The sequence below is a fragment of the Simochromis diagramma genome, unplaced genomic scaffold, assembly GCF_900408965.1.
Source record: "Simochromis diagramma unplaced genomic scaffold, fSimDia1.1 OVJJ01000302.1, whole genome shotgun sequence".
In the NCBI taxonomy this organism is placed as follows: domain Eukaryota; kingdom Metazoa; phylum Chordata; class Actinopteri; order Cichliformes; family Cichlidae; genus Simochromis; species Simochromis diagramma.
This window is the reverse complement of record NW_024386792.1, coordinates 10,242,564-10,264,563: the sequence shown is the minus strand read 5'-3', so window position 1 is coordinate 10,264,563 and position 22,000 is coordinate 10,242,564. Positions and strand designations below refer to the sequence as shown.

Below are 22,000 nucleotides of genomic sequence, written 5' to 3'. Positions count from 1 at the left end.
ATATTTCTCACAGACTGCCAGAATAGGCCTATTGTTAAAGAGGCCCACTGACAATACTGTAACAGAATTAGCTAAAGGTGTGTTGAGTTTAGGCAATGGAAACCACAGGCATTATGGTTGGTAACCTACTGCTAGCTTTCTGTTTAATTTGTTCTGTTTTAAAACTTGCATCGTTGCATAACAAATAATCATATTTAGGCCTATGTTAAATTCCTTATGATTGTTCTGTCATTTTGCACATTTCAACAACAATTAAAACAGTTAGTATGTTTAAAAAAAATACACTGTCAGGTTGCTGGGTTTGTTTGTTTTTTTTGTTATTTCTCTTCAGTGCACTAGAAAGTCATGATAATAGTTTTGGTAAATGAAGAATGCACAAAGGATTTTTTTAATTGATAATATATAGTTAATATTGGGGTGCTGAGGTGGGATTAGCGGGGGGCACCAAATTAAATTCCACTTAAGGCACCATAAAACCTTGGCCCGGCTCTGAATTTGGGGTCTAACTAGTTAACAACGTTCTTCCCTATACTTCAGCTTCCCCTTGGATGCATCCAAGGGGAAGCTGAAGTAAACGCCCACTTTTGGGAAGCGGAAGATGGGGATCTTGGGTTTCTTGCTGTAAACTGTAAGCAATCGTCTGAACTCCATTTATTTCGATGGTACATCTGCAGTAATTATGATAGCTGTGAACTCCGGAGGATGCGAGGACAAAGTCAGTGTCGCAGGCATGCAACGCCGGATGGATGGCTTGTCTAAACGTCGAGCCGACATGTGTTGACTATGGCAAACTGGTAAAAGGTAAGGACGTTTGGGCTAGCGTTAGTTACGCCGCTAGCTAACCGCGTTTAACTGTAGCAAACTTTCAGGGCAATATTACAGGCCCTTAGTGGAGATATCGTTTACCGCTACGCAAAATGAACAGTGAGGTTACATAATTCATATCTGTATTTTGTTTTTCGGCTAAAATTAACGCTGGTCGTGGCGCCATTTGGTGTTGATGTGCGAATATTAAAAACGAAACGCAGTTGAATATCCTGTTGTGTAATATTGTTGTGTAACGGTTTGCGCTTCCTGTTGCCTTGAAATGCGCGTGCGTGTGCATGTGTGTCTGTCTCCAGGTATCCCTCCCATCGCGGTGCTAACCAGCCGGCGTCTCTGCTGCCATGGAGGTGGGCAGCCTCCCCGTGGAGCTGTGGAGGGTTATTTTAGCCTATCTCCCTCTCCCTGACCTGGGCCGCTGCTGCCAGGTGTGCCGTGCCTGGCGAGAGCTCATCCTCTCTCTGGATAACACCCGCTGGAGACAGCTCTGCCTGGGCTGCCCTGAGTGCCGACATCCCAACTGGCCTAGTCAACCTCATCTGGAGCCCCCTTCGTGGAGAGAGGCCCTGAAACAACATGCCCTTGCCACCCGCACCTGGACTCAAAATGGTCCAGAGCTCCAGTCCTCCGCCTGCCTTCTCTTCTTCCGTCGTCGGAAAGATCGCAGGGTTTGGCACGTGGGGCCGGGATGTGAGTTTGAGACCCTGCGCGGAGCCCTTGGGGTGGTGGGGCCTTACGACCGAGTGGTGCTCCATCCAGGGGTGTATGAGGAGCAGGCTGAGGTAGCGCTGAAAGTACCGGTGGAGCTGGTTGGGTTAGGCCGACTGGGCGAGGTGGCCCTCCTAGTGTGTATGGAACAGCAGTGCCCTACTGCCAGGCTGTGTAATCTGGTGTTCATGCCACCCTGGTTCTCCACGGTTGTCTACAAGGTGCAGCTTGTTTCCTAAGAGTCTCAGAGTCAGATTGGCCTAGTCTATACACTCCTATAAACACAAGAGAAAATATAATCTAATTATATTTCTTTGTTTCTTTCTGTCTTGCTCTCCTCTAGACATCCTGGGGACATGTCCAACTAGATAACTGCAACTTTGAGGGGGCTCAGCTGCAAATCCGCGGGCCAGGAACCTGCCAGGCTCGGTTTTGCTCCTTCTCCCAGGGTAGCTCTGCACACTTGCTGGGAGTTGTCCTGAGTTTATTTGACAGCTGTGACTTCTCAGGAAGTGACACAGCTTCAGTGACTGTGGAAGGTCCCCCGGTCTCAGAAAGGAACTGGGCTTGTAAACATTTGGCAGCTCTGGCTAGGACGTTCTCATCATGTGGCCTATCTGAGCATAATAGTTCTCCCAAAGGACATCCGGCTGCCTCCACTGGTGGACATCAACCTCCAGGTGCTAATGTTAAAAAGGAGAGCATAACCATAGGTGACTGGAAGAGGAGAACAGGGGTAGATGCGGTATGTCAGAGGACAGTGATTGAAGATGGCTGGAGTGATGGTGAGCGCAGTGAGGGAGAGGAGAACAGAGACGAGTGGGGGGCCAACAACACCAAAAAGCAGTTTACACTGGAGTACAAAATCCCATGTGACCATCATGGCCTATCACATTTGCTCAACCCCCGGCCAGATGGCTCTCTTCCACTTTCCTCTTCCCCAGATCCCCCTTCTATGATCCCTGACCCTCTCACCCTACAGCAGGAGTTAGACAGAGACCCGGAGGCTCACATGTTGGCAGCATCGACACTTGGCTGCATCCTCAGACGATGCCTCTTCAGGGACGGGAAGGGCGGTGTGCATTTGTCCAATTATGGACAAGCTCGACTGGAGGATAATGTTTTTCGTAGCCTGAACTACGCCGTGCGCTGCATCCAAAACTCCACAGTTAATAATGTTCCTAGTAACTTTGCTTCATACAAATGGCATGCATCTGCGATTGTGTATTGTGTGTATTTGGGAAACATATCAAGTTAAAGTAGCTTGTATCATTAGTAATTTAGCATCAGTGTCCTATTCAAGCTGCTACTTGATCACCTTCCTTTTCTATCTCTCTCCTGCTTCAGATCGTAATGCTGAGAAACGAGGTCTGCGAATGTCGTGCGTCAGGCGTGTTTCTGCGCCTCTCTGCTCAGGGCCTCATAGCAGAAAACAACATTCACTCGAACGGGGAGGCAGGGCTGGATATCCGAAAGGGGGCTAACCCAACCATTGTGGTAAATGCCACACAATTGCTGATTGGATTCCAACTTTTTAAAGATGCAAGCAAACAAAAAATTTCCTGTGATAGCATGTCCCAGACCCTTTCAGCAGCATGCCCAGATATCATGGATGAGGAGATTTTTGTTCATTACTTTTCTAACTTACTCGACTTAAGAGCTTAAGATGCATAAAACAGACAGACCCAGAGTATGAATATTTATGATTTCCAGAAATGATCTATTCAGGCTTTCCAGATGAAACTAATTTCCTCAGTCTCTTTATCCATTATCAACTATTAATCCACAGTGCAACAAAATACACAGTGGTTTGCGCTCTGGGGTTGTTGTCCTTGGAAATGGAAAAGGTTCAATTCGAAGCAATCAGATTTACAACAACAAAGAAGCTGGGGTATATATTCTCTTCAGTGGAAATCCCGTGGTAAGGTAGGTTGGAGTCTGCAAGCAATTAATTTGGATATTATTCACTGTGTTCGTGTTTATCTTGAGACTGGAATTGTTTAAAAAAGATAGAAATCTGGATTTCTGTAGCTTCTTTTTTTTTTTCTTTTGACACCACTTTTCTGTTCTCCTATTCATCATTTGCTCCGTGGGAACTTTTATCCCCCCCCTTTTTTTTTTCTTTTTTTTTCTTTCTTTCTCAGTGGGAATCACATCTTCCAGGGCCAGGCTGCAGGGATCGCTATAAATGAGAACGGCAGAGGAATGATAACAGGTGTGTCAGTGGATCTGCTCCATTGTCTTATCCAGATGAACACACAAATTGACAAATGGCTTCTTTGTGTTTCTCCACTAATGTACACAGATAATAACTAATTTTAATTCCAGAGAATGTAATTCGAGAGAACCAATGGGGCGGTGTGGATATCCGCAGAGGAGGCGACCCTATCTTACGGAACAACTACATTTGTTACGGCTACTCAGATGGTGTTGTGGTGGGAGAGAGAGGACGTGGACTTATTGAGGGAAACCAGGTTTTTTGTATGTATTATTTATCTCTTAGAGGCTTCATTGTGTTTAATAGCTCATTTTCAACACCCCTGACTAAGAACAGTTTCAGTTCCCTCTTTCTCTGACTCCTTCAGGTAACAAAGGCTGCGGTGTGTGGGTTATGTCATCCAGCCTCCCACAGCTCCTAAGCAACTACATCATCCATAACTGTATGTATGGGCTGGCAGTGTTCTGCAGGAAGGACCCAGAGAACATTGAGGTCAGGGAGGGAAACTGGCCTGGGCAGGAAGGAATCGCTGGAGAAGGAGGCGGTGCAGACAGGAGGGGTGTAGAAGGAGAGGGACGTGAAGGGCAGGAGAACTTTAATGAAGAAGGTGAACTGTTTGCCTGGGACAGTGACCTAGACAGTGAAGATGAGCGCCACTCTGCTCGCCGCTCTATTAGCGTGGCCCTGGTGGAGAGCAACTGCATGAGCTACAATGGAGGTACTAAATTGATCTGTTTCATCAAATGCCGATAGAACGGGAGAATGAAAGACTGTTTGTCATTTCTCCATCTGTTTGTCCCTTTCTATAGCAGTTGGTCTGTATGTGAAGAGCACTGAGGCCCTGAATGTTTTTGCTAACCTGATAAACTGTAACCGTGGCCTTGGCATTGCCGTGCTGCAAAGCAGTCAGCTGACCCGACTTGCTACAAACTGCATTCTGGAAAATGGTCGAGGTGGTGTTGCGGTGGAGAAAGACTGCAGAGTGGAGCTTCGTGGTAATGGCATCTATGAAAACAGTGGCTATGGTGTCAGTTTCAGTGGTAATGGGCAGATTGTGGAGAATGATGTTGTTGGGAACCGTGGATGTGGAATCCAGGTCTGTGGAACTGCCGATATCAAGGTGGGATGGACTGAAGATCTCCAAACCTACTATTAGACCTGCATATTGCAGCTGTTTACTTTTATATTAACCATAACTTCATTACATTTGAGTTTTTAATAATTTTTTGTCTTCAGGTAATGCGCAATCGTGTCCAACCCTCACAAGGCTGTGGGATCGCCGTGCTAGGGCCAGTTAAAGGTGTTGTCCATGACAACATCTTGTTCCAGGGTCACCGTGACAACAGAAAAGCGTTGCTACATATGGATCCTGGCAATGAGAGCTGTGTGCTGCGGAACAATAGCATTCTCAGGCATGATGACAGGTAATCAGTAGGCCCATTAAAAACTGGCAGACATTCAGTAGACCAGGGGTCTCCAACTCCAGGCCTCGAGGGCCGGTGTCCTGCAGGTTTTAGATCAACACACCTGAATCAAATGATTAGTTCATTACCAGCCTCTGGAGAACTTCAACACAAGTTGAGGAGGTAATTTAGCCATTTGAATCAGCTGTGTTGGATCAAGGACACATCTAAAACCTGCAGGACACCGGCCCTCGAGGCCTGGAGATGGAGACCCCGGCAGTAGACCATCAGTGGAATTAGTGTCGTCACTTTCTATCGCTTCTGCTGTCTGCGCAGTGTCTAATAAATTACTAATAAATAGTAAGTGATCTGAGTAAAAAATTACTCAGATCTGCAGGTTAACTTAAAGAACTTTTTGAGGTCATTGCTTTTAGTAGAAAAGCAGTGGCTTCGTGGTGTAGTGATCACATTTTCCTTACATGTGAAATGATCCCCCAGTTCAAGACCTAGAGCCCAACCTCAGAGGTTAGAAGATGGTGTACTTGGAGAAGTACTAAGGAAGGCCATCTAAATATCAGGATACCGCTTGAATCAGTTGCTGCTGCCTCATCTTATTAACTTGAATTCTGTGTTTGGGGTTTGGCTCCTTAGAGGCTTTAGTCCTTGGTTCTTTACCGTGTTGGTAGTGTGTCCCACCACACTGCAGTTCTTTTACTGGTTTTATTACCTCAGTGGAGAGCAGTGGTTGTTTTTCTTAATCGCATTCCCTCTCTATTTATTAGCTTTGCTGGGCTGGACCCATACATGTACTGCTACAGTTTACTCTAATAGCAACGTTTTTGAATGAAGCAGGTTTTTATGAGAAGAAAAAGCTCTAAAAATTCAGTTTGCTCAGAATTGTATAACAGTCAGTGACAGCTAGCTAGTGACATAAAAAATGGTGTGCAGCTTAAAGGTTATTTCCCTCAGGAACTGCTGAAGATGAAAATGGTTTAAAAAACAAATAGGGGTGGGGTGAAAAATAATCTTAAAGGGCACCTCCCAATTGCTGTTTACCCTTTCTCTCTTCATTTCATAGCTGTACATCTGTTCCCCCCTGGGTTATGGAAAACCCTCCTCCTCGCCCACTGGCCAGCTCCCCTGCTGGTCTCTCTTCATCCCAGTATCCCTCTGGACTTGGAATTTCCGTGACCACCAGGATCGGCGCAACTGTGGAAAGTGGTTGCCACAGCGGCAGCATGTTTTGCAGCATCCTGTGAATACTGGCAAGAACTTACAAGCCAATATGATAGCCAGGGTCAGGAGGTCAGCATCGGGTTGCACCTTAACTGCTGTAAACCATACACGTGGGGCACTGACTGTCAAAATAAGGGTTCGGTTAATTGTCCAAGTAGCTGGAGACGGCAACTGAAACATTAAAGAAGCCATCCACCCTCATTTTTATTAAGGTGGAAGAAGATTTTGAAAATCTGAAATTAGACTTTTGTACTTCTACGATTAAAATGCTACTGTACTCATAAAACGTGGGCTATTGAAAACCGAAGCTGGAGTACAAGACATTCATACTTCTTTGGAATCTGTTTGAGACTAGAGCTTTGCCTAGTTTATCATTAGCTCATTTACTGCAGACTTGTTTGGTAGTCTTATTTTTGCTTATACGGACTCGCTGGTTAGGAAGTGCCCATTTCTAAATCCTAGCAGGAGTCAAAGGCTTCAGAAATACTGGCTTTGACAGTGGGTCAAAGTAAAGCTGTGCCTTGGTTGACTATTTAAGGGATGCTGTAGCGAGGGAAGGTGTGTTCATAGCGTGAGGGCTTTTATGCAACTAAGCCAAAATTAAGATTCTGTCTCTTTCTGTCCTGTTTGTTGGCGGGTCTCTTCTTGCGTAATGTCCTCTATGGTTTTTAAAACTTAATGCACTTCAGCTTTTGAGACATCTCATTATTTCAGATCCTGTCAACATGCTGCACAGAAAACTAAACAGATGTCTGCATATGATTATGCAAAAAAAACTGTTGGTAGTCTAAGCTTTATATTTCCATTTGTAGTCCACCTGCACTTAAGTTCGACCAACCAATCACATTTGAGTAGGTTTCGGTTTCAGAAGAGGGTTCGCATTTGCTGAAATATAATCTCACAACCATCCACTATTGTCTGACGACAGTTTAGCTTTTGTAACAGCTTATTTAATTTGTCTGCATTTGTAAAAAATAAATCAAAAGCAAAAAAAAGACCAGCAGACAGAAGAGAAAGGCAGTTATCCAGATATCCTGTCCACACACTCAGAGAAGGGGAAGATATGTAGTGTGCAACATGTGATGTCTACAAACGTGCCTATACGTTCCTGCTAGATGTTCTGTCATCTAGAATTTGTTTACAGCTCTTTAGTCTTTTTTTTTTTTTTTTTTTTTCTATCTTTAAATGTAAGCGTGTCACATACGCCTTGAAGTTCACTTTATTTGTCTACAAAAGCATTAACAAACAAGCCTTGTTTAATGCAGCCATTTGTTTGATATTCATTTCTTTCTGTCCAGTTCTCTGTTCTCCTTCACGTCCTCAGTGCATCTTTTTGCGTTTCCGTCTCTCAGTGAAGTGATCGTATTTGATCAGAGGCAGAACAAGGGCGGCCAGTCTGCTGTCATCTTGCAGTTCAATGTTATCACCCTTGCCTCGGGCTGGTTTCACCAAGGTCAGTCTCATTGACTTTGCGACTTCAGTCATCCTATAGGAGAGCACAAGAATCACAATAGTTTACAGTTTAAACAAAAACTACAGAGTAAAGAAGGAGGATAGTAGTATCTGTGGTTAAGTCCACATTATTGACTTCATTAATGATTTTACTCTTTATTTAAACAATGTATGAAATGTAAGAAACGATTTTTAAAGGCTTCCTTTTTATTCCCCTGCTTACCTTGCCTCAGTGATTCCCAGGTCACGATGCAGTAATGTGAGGTCAGCTGTCATGTTACCCATATGCAGCAGCAGAGCTAAGCAGTATGCTGCTAGTTTGACCCGCATTGACGACGACACCATGTTCTGGATTCTAAACAGAAAAGTAAAGAAAGTGTGTCTTTTGAAAAGAATCAGTGCAGCAACAACTATACTTTTGTGGTCAGATGTTTACATAAACTCATCATGGCCATGAATGTCTGCCATAAATAATTTGGTGATTTAAAAAAAAAAAAAAACCAAAACATTTATTTGAACTGCTTTCCAGAGTGAAATGATAGTAAAGCACGCACCTTTAATAACTTATAGTTAAACAAAAATTAGGTGCACAAGTTTAAATTTATTTGGGATTTTCTGAAATCCACACAGGTCAAAAGTATGCATACAGATTCAAATATATACACACACATCACCACTAATATTTGGTTAATGTCCCTTAGCAAGTTGTACTAATGAGATTTTTGGCAGCCCTCAAGAAGCTTCTGGCATAATTCTGGCTGAATATTTGACCACTCTTTTTGGTAGAATTGGTAAAGTTCACTCAAATTTGTTAGTTTCTTGGCATAGACCTGGCTTTAAAGCACACTGAACAAATTTAAACCGGGTTGAGCTGGGTTTTTGTTTTTGTTTTTTTTGAAAGGCAATTCCAGAGGCTTAATGTTAGCCTGCTTTATTCATGCTAAAACCAGTTTTAATGTGTGTTTGGGGCTTCTTTGTTGGTTGCCACCCTCTCAGTCCATGGCAATGAAAAAGGTGCTTCACTGTGGACAGTAATGCTGGTGTTCCAGCAGTTTGCAGTTCATGGCAGGCTTCAGCCATGGTGGTTTGTGGGTTGTTCCTGACTATCCTAGCTCACCTTCTCTCATATGAGGATGACATTTTTGGCAAAGTGATGACAAATCAGCTGTTTAAACTGATGATGTTGGAATCTGTAGTTCTTTCGAGGGTCTCCAAGAAACTACAGATCTCCTTAGATCTTCAATTAGTTTCTTGGACTTTTGCATTATTCAATCCAGTTGGTGCTATCGAACAATCCCTTCTTATGCTGCAAAGAGAAACTAAAAGATGTAGTCAATCACGATCACTTTCGAGAAGCTAATAGGCCTTAACTTTGTTAAAATACATTGTAGAACCTTTAACAACACTTACTAAATTATTTAAGTGAGTATCTATACATTTGACCCCGTGTGGATTAGAGAAAATCCTAAATAAATTGAAACTTGTGCACCTAATTCTTGGTTTTTAAAATCATTAAAGGTGTATGCTGTACAATCATTCCACGCCGAGAAAAGAACAGTTCAAAGAAGTCATTAAAAGCCCAAAATTACCATGACATTCATGCTCATGATTCGTGTATATAAACTTCTTACAACTGTATATATTATTTAGCTTCCCTGTCTCGGTTTAGCATTTGGTAAATTTTTGAATTACTAATGAAATTATTAATTTAGTGAAACAAAATCAAATTCCAGATACATTTTTCTTCATTAGCTACATGTGTTTAACCACCATACCTGCCATTGTTGAAGGTCTCCACGGTGAACGTTTTAAACAGTTTGCCCTGGATGATGCGAGGGCAGCCTTCCTCTTGCCCAACTGTACATGCAAACATGAATTACTACAACCCTCTAATGGTGAAAGTTTGTATGCCACTTTCCACATCATAACACTAACAAAATTCACTCACACTTGCGGGTGACATTCCTCTCCCGAGCCAGTTTGAGGAGCAGAGAGAGGTAGAAAGCACAGCGTGCCATTTTGTCTCGGCTTTCACTTTCAGTTGGCAGATTCTCTAGATGCTTCACAATACTCAGGCACCTTTAGGTTAAAGATAAAAACCACAAGATCAACCTCAAGTGCAAGAACACATTAATAAAATGTCTCTGAAGGTTTGGTTGCCTCTACCTTCCATCATCTTTCATCTTTTTCAGCTCTTCGGGGGTGAGTGCTGCCATTTTGGCACCACCCTGCTCCAAAGCACCAAACTCCACTGGGCTCAAGACTGCACATATTCGGTTAAGGGTCACCTGAACAAAGTCTGGTACGGCTCTAGATAAAAACCTGCAAACACATGCATACGCTAGTACCCCATCTTGTAATCTGGAATTCAAATGTATTCCTTGCCTTCCTATTTCCATAAACACATTCCTCCTCCAGCACAGGAATAAAAGATACGCTCATCAAATGGATAGACGTCCTCTCGTTTGTCTGCGTTTGCATTGCAGGGGGGAAGGTGCAGAGCCAGGTCTCCTTGCGACTCTGCGTCAGCCACTTCTTGCTGCAAAGCTGTGCAGAGAGGGAAGGTTAAGAAAAAAAACCTGGAGAGAGAAACATTCAACTTCCAGATTTCTCCTAGGAGAGGCATCCACTGTGCAGCTTACCTTCCAGACCCTTCTCGCCAATCACAGTGTTGGCAGCCTTTGCCACTGCTTGCTGAAGGGTTTCACTGCCCACCTGATTCAGCCTGCGAGAGCTCAGAGCTCTCTTCTGCTTGTTGGTACCAAAGGCCTCAATCAGTAAATCAACCTGAAAGGGAAACATTAAAGGTAATAACAAGATATTCACATTACACATAATTAAGCACAGATGTCTTGTAATGGACAGACAGTAGCAGCAAATGCACCTTTTCTCTGTAGGTCTGAGTAGTGTCCTGGGGTTTTGCACTGTCTGTTGTCTCTCCTGGTGACAAAAGTCAGAAAAAGTGACTCTCAGAAGGCACAGAAAGCATTCCTCCCACAGCTTCTGGTCTTTGCGGGCAGTTAAAAATAGCAACAGATATGTTATAGGTCTCTTACCTGGTATAACTGGTTGCATGTTGAAGAGCTGAGCTTCATGCACCTCCATCGTCATGGTCTGCTTGTTCAACACGCCCACATAATATCTAAAAAGATGCCAAACATCCTCCTTATCAATCTCCTCCTCGGTGACCATAACATGCCAAAATGTGCAGCAAAGACCTACTTGCAAAGATTATTGCACTTCATTGACCCCACTCCAAAGTTCTGCCCCACATAGGACAGTCTGTCTGACTCTGCAACCTAAATAAAAGAAACCAGGAAGAACACTGAGAGTATAGTAACACAGCCCGGAGAGTGCAGACACACGATAGATCCTCATCTTCCTCACCAGTATCCGCCTGGTCTTTTTCCTGGGGTTACTTTCCTCTGTGTTTTTAAACATGCTGAAATCCAGCTTGTCTGCATTTTGGACGCTGCCGTTGGAAAAGCGGACTGTGGGATTGAGACAGAAACACCGGGAATCAAAACCTCAAATGCGATCAAACCTCAATGACCGATGTGACTGTACAGTGACACACGTGAGAGCCTCGGACACAACAACACAGTAGTGCCCACGTGTGCACCTAAATGCTTTAGAAATATAAACTCTACAAACCCCAACCCAGAGTCATGTGTCATCATCATCATCCTCGGGAAAAATTCTACATAATAAACAAATGAGGACGACTCACCGACGACAGCTTTATCGGCTTCTTTCTCCTCTCCGCAGCACACAAACGAGCAGGAGGCGGCCATGACTGTTGTCATGATGAGTTTTCATGCAGGGCAAGAGTTTACTCCTCTGTACTTCCGTGTTCGCTTCGCCAAGCCGCTGCTCTAATTTCTCCAGTTTTGTTGTGGATACTTTACCTGGTGCCTTTCTTTATTTTGCCTGCACTGTTCCTTCTGCTATGTCTTTGTTCATTGGATTATCATTTATACGGGCTTTAACAAAATGAAACTGCCAAAGCATTTACCATCTCGATGCTGTTTATAATATTTGGCTAACTGGCTATGTGTGGGGCTGCAGCAGCGACGCCTTGTGGTGAAACTGTAAAGCTGCAGCTTTTCACCTCGGGTGAGGTCATGGACGCGAAAAAGAGGTACAGCGCCGCCCCGTGAGTCTGGTTGGAAAAACCGTCTGTCGGCCGGGGGAAATATTAGAAAACACAACACAGCATGACGCTACCACTCACCAATTGATAGGAGGCATTAATATTATTCTAACGGTTATTCTGGCGCCGTGGCTGTGTGCTCAGCCTGGCAGCCGCTGGAGATCAACGGACACCGCGTCACCGTGCATCGCGGCCAGCTTTACGTTCCCACGGCCAAAACTAAACAAGCCGCTTCGGGGTCAAACCGTCAGGAAGTCGACCGCAGGGGGACGCGGGAGGTAGCAGCGGAAATGTTAGCTATCCACAGCTCGGCTTGAGGGGACATTTTGTCCAGTCTCGGTGACCGCATGCCGCTGCTTTTACTTTAGCTAACGGGCTATTTGCTGGGCTGAAGCCAGCTAACTTTAGCTAATCGGGGCCCTGTTCTCCCTCTCGATACCTGCATTTTCCGGATCTTTCAAGGTAACCTAAAGTACCGCTGGCTCTCTGCTCTGATTTACAGCACCAGCAGAGTGCTTCTTTTGTACCATTTTACCCAGTCGCATCTCATGCTATTGTGTTCCATTGCAGTTGTGACGTTAACTGTGTGTAAAGACGACGGTGTTCAATAAAGTTAGACCTGTTCGTCAATATATGACTTTATAGCAAGAAGGCAGTGGAAAACGCAACATTTGGTGTACAGTAATCAGTAACCAAAATAAAATGACAGCACCACGGCATCCTGGCTGTTAGCTAGTAAATACAAAAACTGATCCAACTTCACCCCCATCACCATTCAGACATCCTAGACTGCATCCACAGGTACTCAAAAATGCACAATTTCATCACTCAAGTAGAAGTGAACATACTTGTTTCAAAAAATACTGAAGTGCTGGATCCAGACTCTGAAATGCAGTGAAAATGAGCTATTTGGAGGACATTTCTATCAGCTGTTTTGTGCAAAGCTAACTTAACTTCATTAATAATATAAAATAATATTATGGGAGTACAAACATTATGTCAGCCCAAATTCAGATGCAAACTCGCTCTATGTGCTGATGTAGCTACACCTAAGCAGAAAAATGAGCATAATCGTGGGTTTAAGTTTGATTCGAGTAGGTGTGAGATCTCTAGTTTTGTAGTGCAGCATCACTTGGAAGTAATTTTTATTGTAAGCACAATGAAATTTTCTTTGTTTTCGGGCTGTGATCAGCTGACCTGAGTTTCTGCTCTTGTTGGCAGATTTGTGACACCCCTACACACTATAAAGGTGGAATTCAGTGAATTAATCTCCTTTCCATAACTTTAAGTTTACGTGTTTCCTTGTTACAGTGACCATAAACGCCACATCTGTTCTGCACTGTAAACATCCCCACGGTACCACAGATTAACCGGATTATCCTGCCATACACTGCCTTTTCATGCAACCTTGGAATAGCAAAAGTTAGTATACACTTCACATAAGCAACACATCAGGTATAGATCTGGTATCAGTTCAAAAGTGTCTAAAATGAATGAGGATGTTATGTTTCAGCTTTAACTTCCCAGTCTGTTAAATGTCACGGAGCAGTCCTTACCTTTTAAAATCTAACCTCTCTCCATCCTCTCCTGTCTTACTTTGATAAATAAGCGTTTTTTAACATTTTGAAGTGTGATGAGTGTTGTAGTAACACATGTTGTGATTTATCACTTTGTCCGCAATTTTTTTTTATCCATTAAGATAACTTGATCTTATTTAATTTTTGGTTTTTTTCTCATGCATAATGGATGGTCAAAAAAGCAAGCTGCAATCAGTGTGCTACTCAATAATGTCAAGTTGGCAACTACATACAGTCTGTTTCTTGTAATACAGCAATTAACTTAGAACTATTGGTTTGGGCATTATGATGATAAGGGTAACAGTACGTAGGGGCAGTAAACTGAATTTCCCAATTTGTTGAAGAACACTGAAGCTTGAAAAGCTCCAGGTCGCTGCTGATAGGTCAGATGCAGTGACATCAGTAGATCACCTGATCTTTGCTAACTGACTGTAGTTCTGCATAACTAACCTACCCTCTGCTCCTCTGTCTGCAGGGCCATGGATTTCCCAGGCCATTTTGAGCAGATCTTCCAGCAGCTGAACTATCAGCGCGTCCATGGTCAGCTTTGCGACTGTGTCATCGTGGTAGGCAGCCGACACTTTAAAGCCCACCGCTCCGTGCTGGCGGCCTGCAGCACCCACTTCAGAGCGCTGTTCACTGTCGCAGAGGGAGATGCTAGCATGAACATGATCCAGCTGGACAGCGAGGTTAGAAAGAAAATGCTGTCAAAAAAGCGAAAAAAGTGTTTTTAGTCATTCTAATGGTGATTGAAACCACTGTGTGCGTTCTGCAGGTGGTGACGGCCGAGGCCTTCGCTGCTCTCGTGGACATGATGTACACGTCAACACTGATGCTCGGCGAGAGCAATGTCATGGATGTTCTCCTCGCAGCTTCGCATCTGCACCTCAACAATGTGGTCAAGGCTTGCAAACACTACCTGACGACGCGCACGCTGCCCATGTCGCCCTCATCCGACAGAGCTGCCCATCACCACCCACAGCAGGAGCAGCAGAGGCACAGACAGCAGCAGCATCAGCAAGTAGCTGATTTAGCAGTGAACCCGATGTTAGCAGCTAATGCTAACCTTGCAGCAAATGCTGCCACTTCAAAGCTGCAGCGCTCCTTCTTACTGCAGCAGCTGGGGCTCAGCTTGGTGAGCTCTGCTTTGGGTGGGATGGAAGACGACCGGGCGGGAAATGTAGTTGGCAGTAGGGTGGTTGACCAGAGGGCCTCCTTCCCAATCCGACGCTTCCACAAACGGAAGCCCTCTCTGGCGCTGGGGATTTCAGAGGAGAGACCCAGACAGAGACAGCGTCCTTTGGCGCCTAACCTCGGGTTGTTAGGAGAAGAAGGGGTGAACGCAGAGCGGGAGGAGGGAGCACTTCTCTCCCCGGATTCCCACAAGATGGGGGACGAATCTAAACTTGACCCTCCAATCACTGGGTTAGCAGCTGCGTCCCAAGATGACCCTCAGATGCCGAGTCAGTCAGATAGTGGACGCTGCGAGGAGGAGAACTTGGGGAGAATTCAAGGAGTAAACAAAGAAGAGGACATGGATGACCAGGATCAGCAGGACAGCAGAGCAGGGGTGAAAATAAAATCAGGAACAGAGGAGGAGGAGAACGAAGAAGAGGAGCAGAAGGTAAAGCTACAGGTTTGTCTCTTCAGTGGGCAGGAATATTTTCATAGTTAAAACTCTCCAGACCTCTCAGGCTTGTCTGTATGAAGTAAACAAACTTAACAGAAATCGTTGGTTTGATTGTCATTAATACAACCAGGGGTTAAGGGATTGGACAGAAGAGGGAAGTCATAAGATCGGGTGTAGCAGTGCAGCAGGGGAAAATGACTCACTTAGAAATAAGTCACACATAATTTCTGTCTGAGGATTTGATTTCCTTGCGGACGGACTGTGACAGCTGACCTGTGCTGACTCTGAGGTTCACTGCTCTTTGTGGGTTTTGCTTGCTGCAATTTACGAGATATTAGCAGATGTTACTCTATTTACTCTATTTAATTTGGAAAATATGTGTACACACACACACACACACACACACACACACACACACACACACACACACACACGTAGAAAAATATTTAGTATACACATCCAGAAATGCATATACTATTATATATTGTACATATATTTATTAGTTTCAGATGTAGCCATTCTTGTATTTTGCTTGTTTACATTATTGTATTTTGCACAACTCTGTTGCTTGTGAAGCTCGCACACAAGAATTTCACTCACATGTGCTGTACCAATGTACCTGCACATGTGATGTGACAATAAAAGTGATTTGATTTGATTTAAAAGTGATTTGATTTGTTACATGAGCTGTCGTGGCCACTCTCCAACCTTTGGGCGGTGTAATGTCTAAAGGTGGAGATTGGCAGGTGAAGGGTAGTAAAGAATGTCATCAATTTACATTCAAACTAATGACTGTTACCCTGGAGCCTTGATTACATTTTTCTCATCGACTTGGATCCAAGAGACATAAATTTGATCAGTGTTTTTGTGGCCTCGTTAACTAATGTGCAGATAATTGATATTACAGTCCATGAACTAAACACACACACACCCCAGGCAGAAGAGTTCAAGCAGACTTCAAAGGGGTATAACAGGTGGGACAACTGGCAAGGAAGCCATTTCTTGCAAAAGTTAACATGTTAATTTTCCACTAAATGTTTCCAATTATAGGCTAGAGTTAGAAAAAAATATTTATGATTAACTTTAGAGGTTTTATTTGTTTTACAACTTATATAGAGGAATTTATCACCATGGCTTAATCCACCCTGAACCTGCAAATTACTGTTACAGCTGCTAATGCTGGGCAGACACTGTGCGATTTTTTTTTTTTTCAGTCGCGCGATTCAGCTCCTGCTCAAACTGTACGGTTGACTCGAAGGGGTTAGAAGTTCATAGGTCACGATGCAGGGTCTCACACTATACGGCCCGATGCTCTGATGCGACCTGAGTGCTCACACTGTGCGTCCATAAAATGAAGGTTATAACAGAAATTCTGTCGCTTGCTCTCCCTCTCTGTCTTTCACTCACACAGACACGCACACCACCACCATCAACTTTGCTAAATTGCTAATGAAAAACATTGATCAGGCAGCTGTGATTGAGCAGCAATGTAGATCCAACTATTTTCACAGTTGTTGTGGTCGTGATAATTTTGTGAGGCCACATCGAAAAGGCTCGGATGAGCTTTCCAAAGTTCTACAAGTTGTGCCTCCATCGCTTGTGTCCAGATCACACGCTGCACTGCCGTGCTGCGCCATCTTTTTCGCTGACATTTGTGTTTGCGCGTGCGCAGTGTGACAAACTGCGGCGACAGCCTCACGACCAAGCGATTGATGATCAGGAGCTGGTTGTGAGGTGTTAATCGCGTCTCGTCACCCCACGTATACTACGCGATGCACGACGCACGATGAAGGCCAAAATCGGGCCGATCGCCAAAACGGTCGCACAACTCAAAAATCGGCTCAAAATGGGCCAAAAATCGCACAGTGTAAGCCCAGCATTAGACGACACAGGTCAACAAAGTAGCAACGCACTGTGACAGAAGAATGGGGAAATGGTTGGATGTTAACTCTTTATTTTGAAATGACATGCTAGAAAAAATAAAACGTCTTAGTAAGGCAAAGCAGGCTTGTTTAAGAGATTATTTTAGAGCATCTGGTGTTACCCATTTGGGAGCTGGCTCTGAGGTTTCTGTGAGAAGTCTCTCCACAATAAATTTCTGTCCAACTGTGACACCTTTAGGCAGTGTTGTGAATATTAATTCTTACATTAAAATTTGAGGTCTTATCTCCCTTGGCCTTAGATGAAACATTTCTTTCCTTTTCTTGCTTTTCTTAGGTGGTTGTTAAACGTGAGCCGCTAAGTTCGCCCGAGCCAGCTGATGAAATTAGCGATGTCACATCGCAGGCCGAAGGCAGTGATCCCCCCGAGCCTGGGTGTCAGGAGGACGAAGAGAAGGTGGAGCTGAGCCCAGAAAGCAGCGACCGCAGCTTCACTTCTGAACCCCAGCCCAGCTCCGACTCTCTTCTCCAGCCCAGCTCTCAGCTCATCCTCAAGGGCAGTATAGGAGGAGGAGGTGCGAACGGAGGAGGTTTTGGGTGTAATAATGGACTGAGTAGCAAACCTGGTTTCAGCATTTCCAGCTTCCTCAGCCAAAAGGATTTTGCGACTGGCAGCTCGGGGATGGTTGCCGGAGAGGACGACCTTCCGAACACAACAACTGGGGATGCAGTAGCACATCGCTTTCTGCTGAGGCAGGAAGCTGCTGGCACTTCGAGCTCTGCTTCTTCCTCTCTTTTGCAATCAGGCCCACTCAGTGGTGAGAGTAGAAGCAGTTTTGGAGATAATCTGCAAGCCGATTCTCTGTTCCTCCGCCCCCTGCATGATGGTTTAGGAAACCCCAGAGGAAATGGGGGAAATTCAAGAGGAGGACGTGGAGGAGTGGATCCTTTTGATTTGGAATTCCAGCGCTCAAGTTTGGGGCTTCATTCACTAGGACGGCCCTCAAGAGAGACAGGAGGAGCCAGCGGCACAGGTCTGAGTTATCCAGGCTACAGACGCATTGCTCCAAAAATGACCACTGGCATGGGAGGAGAAGAGGCAGTCGGGGGGATTCTTCAGGATGCTGCCTCTTCTTCCTCAAGTCTAGCGGGTCCCCTGCTCCTCAATGAGAACGGGGGGTATGAGATGAGTGGCAACAGGCCCACCTCCCTCCCCCCTCAGCTCACCCGGGCCTCAGCAGACGTTCTGTCCAAGTGCAAAAAGGCTCTCTCAGAGCACAATGTCCTAGTGGTTGAAGGGGCACGAAAATACGCCTGCAAAATCTGCTGCAAAACCTTCCTCACCCTGACTGACTGCAAGAAACACATCCGTGTCCACACGGGAGAGAAACCCTACGCATGTCTGAAGTGTGGAAAACGCTTCAGCCAGTCGTCACACCTATACAAGCATTCCAAGACCACCTGTCTGCGCTGGCAGAACAGTAACATGTCCAATGGCTTGCTGTAGGAGCAGAGTGTGGAGATTAAAACACTAGGAATCAGTGTAGCTGCCTTTAAAGTCACAAAGCTGTTATAAAAATGTTTCTGAAGCTCTGACTGAACGGCCAGTTTTGTTATCCGCTCTGTCTAAACTAACTGATCCTGATCACAGACCAAAGATGGGGATGAAAATGTAACTTAATATAAATATGTAACGTGATCTTCTCCAGGACCAGTTGATAAAGTTTCTGTTAAAAAATTAACCCCATAGAAAGATTTTAGGGATGTAGGACATGCAAAATTAGCACATTTATTTATGTTAATTAATTGCAAAGTGTCAAAGTGCACCCTTTAAACTTTACTGTATTAGAGCCTGACTGATTTGTCTGCAGGCCGATATATCAGCAAATTACCATTTGGCATCGATAATGGCCAATATATGAAAATTTAAAAAGGAAAAAAACATATTTTAAGAATTTTGTGAGCATAACACAGCATAAAAGATGGACATAGCTGCTGTGACATCACCCTTTGGTTTGTGAACTCCCATTATGAAACTTCAAGATGAGCATGAGGTGATCCTTTAGTGGCGATTCATTGTTAGTGGTACACTTGGAATTAAATTAGATTCAGTCATTGCAACACTCAGAGGCAGCTGTGCAACATCAGCACTAAAGACTGACATCATGTAAAATATTGTATTTAAATTCATATTCAGTGCATAATTGTAAAAACATGTAGCAGCTGACATTATTGACTGTGCCTTGTTCTGTGCACGGGCAGTCACATCCATTCACATTCATCCACGTTGGTCGCCATTATGCGTGTAAGTGCTAAAATCTAATGGTTTATTAGATGCAAGCAAAAAAGGTAGAGATAATCCAGTGTGTGGGAGAGACCTGGGTAATGCTGAAATCTGTAGCATTTTAACAGTTTAACCAGCTGAGAAGGCGACAGAGTATGTAGTGTTGTAACAGTGTTTTTATTCTGTCATGCGGTGAAATGTCATCAGTACTTTGTTAATTAATAGTCATCATGAGGAATCGAGCAGTGGACTAATTCAAGTCAAATTAACGTGACATGATCGTCGTCTGTGGTTGATTTTCAGTCTGTCGCTGACGTTGTTGCTGAGCTCATTTTAATGTTGAAAATATTTTTGGTTAAAGGCCAAATAATTCAAAATGTACTCATGGAGGCCTTCATGTGGCATATGTCTGCAAGAGTAACAGCCTCACTTTAAAACATTTATACTTGTAGGGGGAAAATTATGAATTAGCCTGATTACCCTTCCACCACAACTGTTTACCTTAGAGTGAAGTTTCATTGTTTACTGACGTAAAACTATTACGGCAATCAGGAGAAAGGTTTAAAAAAACAAACGCATTTTTCTGTCTAAATTCATAAAACAGTTTATTGTGATTGTAAAAGATATGGCACTACGTGACTTTCAGCCGTAGCTCCTCGGTGTTGTGCGTTTATTGAAAGAACGGCGAAGTTTCAGTGACGAGTTCAGCATGTGTTGGAGGAAAAAAAAAATATTTAGACATGTAAATACTGTATTGCACATTTCTGGTAAGTCTTTTGGAGAGGAGACAAAACAACTCCTAAAGATGTAAACATTGCGTGTATGTTTGCTACTGTACTTGATATGAGTGCTTTATACGTGTCTCTTTACATATAATGTTGCGCCTGATACAAAAACACTGAGACAAATCAGTCTTTTTTTTACAGCTAATAATGTTTACTGGAATGTTGAACTATGTGACGACATCTTCATTGTAATCCAACCATCCGGCTCACCCAGCTCTTATGATCTTCCTTCTTCCTTTGTTATTCTGTTGTGCTGGAAATGAAAACAAAGTTCCACTAGTCTAGAAAAATGTAGCATCACTAAAGGAATATTTCACATGGAGAAAGTAATTTAAAAAAACAAGATTTTAATGTTTTCATTTTTTGTTGATTACAAGAAATTTTGTGTTTTATGTAGCTGTATTTTAATGTAACTTGATAAATGTTGGGGAATGCTGTAAGTTACAAGACAACTATGTTACAACTGAGGATGTGTATGCTTAAAAAAAAATATAGACAGGATTTACAAAAATAGTATCACATGAAGGTTTTCTGCTAGCAGACATCCTGCAGGTTGAAAAACAGCCTCTCTGGATGGCAGTATGTTTTTTTGAAACAGTGTTCATGCTGTGTTGTAGAGTTCTGTTTTAGTGAACTGGAATGGAAAAAAATAATTAACATGTTTGCTTTTTGTATACTTTAATGATTGGTGTATTGTGACACTTGAGCTGTCAGTGAGACAGGATCATTGCTTTCAATCCTAGTTGGCACCTTATTGTACTGTAGAGTCATCACACTGTTAGCCCTTTACAAAATGACACTTTTTAAAAAGAAAAAAAAAGTTATTTAAAGTTATTTTCCCTGTAAATTTCATTCAGAACTCTATTAAAGTCATTTAAATGACCAGTGACGGTTTAGTCTTTAATCTGACTAAAATTTAGTCTGTTGCTCTGACTCTCACTCACATTCAGCTTCTTCTCTCGTCATGAAGCGAGGTAGCTATAGCAGGCTTTTGAAAAATACAAAGGTAGATATGGGATCAGGCAAAGGTCTGACTGTTTACATGTCACACAAGCAGGTTAGGTGCCGTCTTCTACAGCTGTTGTATTAATTATTAAATTATTATTAAAACTGCACTGACTGAACTACCCTCTGTATGAAGATGTTTGATTTCTTAGAAAGAAATGTGTATAAAAGTCTGAATTGATTATTAAAGTCACTGCCTTATGCCCTCTAGCTTGTAAAGCCGGACTTTTATTGATATGCCAAAATTGAAAGGTTTGGGGGGTGTTAGTTTGTTTTTTGTTTGTTTTTTTCTGTATAACGTCCGTAGTGTAACAATGAGGTGGCTAAATGTTTGTCTCTTTACTGTTGAGGACTTTGAAGATTGTATAGTATGTTCAGGTGTTGTATAGGCTGAATAAAAATGCTATGAAATTCAGTTTGTGTGCAACTTTCTTATCATATACGGTGCTGTGAAAAAGCCTTGGCCCCCTTCCTGATTTCGTATTTTTAAATATTTATCACACGTGTGTTAGATCATCAAACTAATTCTAACATAAGACAAAATAACCTGAATAAATACAAAATTGTTTTTTGTTTGTTAAATTAAGAGATAACTGTGATTAACCACACTTTTGGGGAAAGCTGAGTTCAATTTCCGTATCCACACTCAGGCCTGATTACTGCAAGACCCGTTGATTCAAGAAATTGCTAACATAGAAGCTGTCTGACAAAGCTAACTAGGCTAAAAGTTCTCAAAAAGCAACGCAACATGCAATGAGCAGCTGAGAAGCAATGTCACTGACACCTATCAGAGTGGAAAGAGTTACAGAGCCATTTCTTAGGCTTGATCCTGAATCCTGAAGGTAGA

The 22,000-nt window shown here is 43.3% G+C and overlaps 3 protein-coding genes across 7 annotated transcripts; 2 read left to right on the top strand and 1 right to left on the bottom strand.

Moving 5' to 3' along the window:
• The first annotated feature begins 476 nt into the window (after positions 1 to 476).
• fbxo10 (F-box protein 10) lies at positions 477 to 7,647 on the top strand. The gene is made up of 11 exons (XM_040024356.1): positions 477 to 801; positions 1,122 to 1,751; positions 1,874 to 2,698; positions 2,878 to 3,027; positions 3,320 to 3,456; positions 3,675 to 3,745; positions 3,859 to 4,011; positions 4,116 to 4,466; positions 4,558 to 4,868; positions 4,985 to 5,172; positions 6,230 to 7,647. The coding sequence occupies exons 2-11, from the start codon at positions 1,167 to 1,169 to the stop codon at positions 6,408 to 6,410; spliced, it is 2,952 nt and encodes a 983-aa protein (XP_039880290.1). The 5' UTR covers positions 477 to 801; positions 1,122 to 1,166; the 3' UTR covers positions 6,411 to 7,647.
• On the bottom strand, positions 7,589 to 11,686 carry polr1e (RNA polymerase I subunit E). Its single transcript, XM_040024365.1, has 12 exons — positions 11,570 to 11,686; positions 11,227 to 11,330; positions 11,062 to 11,138; positions 10,896 to 10,981; positions 10,724 to 10,779; positions 10,482 to 10,626; positions 10,276 to 10,386; positions 10,006 to 10,102; positions 9,788 to 9,918; positions 9,615 to 9,696; positions 8,063 to 8,194; positions 7,589 to 7,873 (listed from the first exon to the last, which is right to left on the bottom strand). The coding sequence occupies exons 1-12, from the start codon at positions 11,643 to 11,645 to the stop codon at positions 7,708 to 7,710; spliced, it is 1,263 nt and encodes a 420-aa protein (XP_039880299.1). The 5' UTR covers positions 11,646 to 11,686; the 3' UTR covers positions 7,589 to 7,707.
• Positions 11,687 to 11,882: 196 nt separating this feature from the next.
• On the top strand, positions 11,883 to 21,568 carry LOC120729011 (zinc finger and BTB domain-containing protein 5). Of its 5 annotated transcripts, none has more exons than XM_040024358.1 (4): positions 11,883 to 11,980; positions 14,045 to 14,258; positions 14,345 to 15,193; positions 17,417 to 21,568. In XM_040024358.1, exons 1-4 carry the CDS (start codon positions 11,892 to 11,894, stop codon positions 18,584 to 18,586), a joined length of 2,322 nt encoding a protein of 773 aa, XP_039880292.1. In that variant the 5' UTR covers positions 11,883 to 11,891; the 3' UTR covers positions 18,587 to 21,568. The 5 variants fall into 5 exon arrangements, with proteins under 5 accessions (XP_039880292.1, XP_039880291.1, XP_039880295.1 ...); XM_040024357.1 differs by having other exon boundaries at positions 14,345 to 15,205; XM_040024361.1 differs by lacking the exon at positions 11,883 to 11,980 and adding an exon at positions 12,344 to 12,454 and having other exon boundaries at positions 14,345 to 15,205.
• Positions 21,569 to 22,000: the final 432 nt, after the last annotated feature.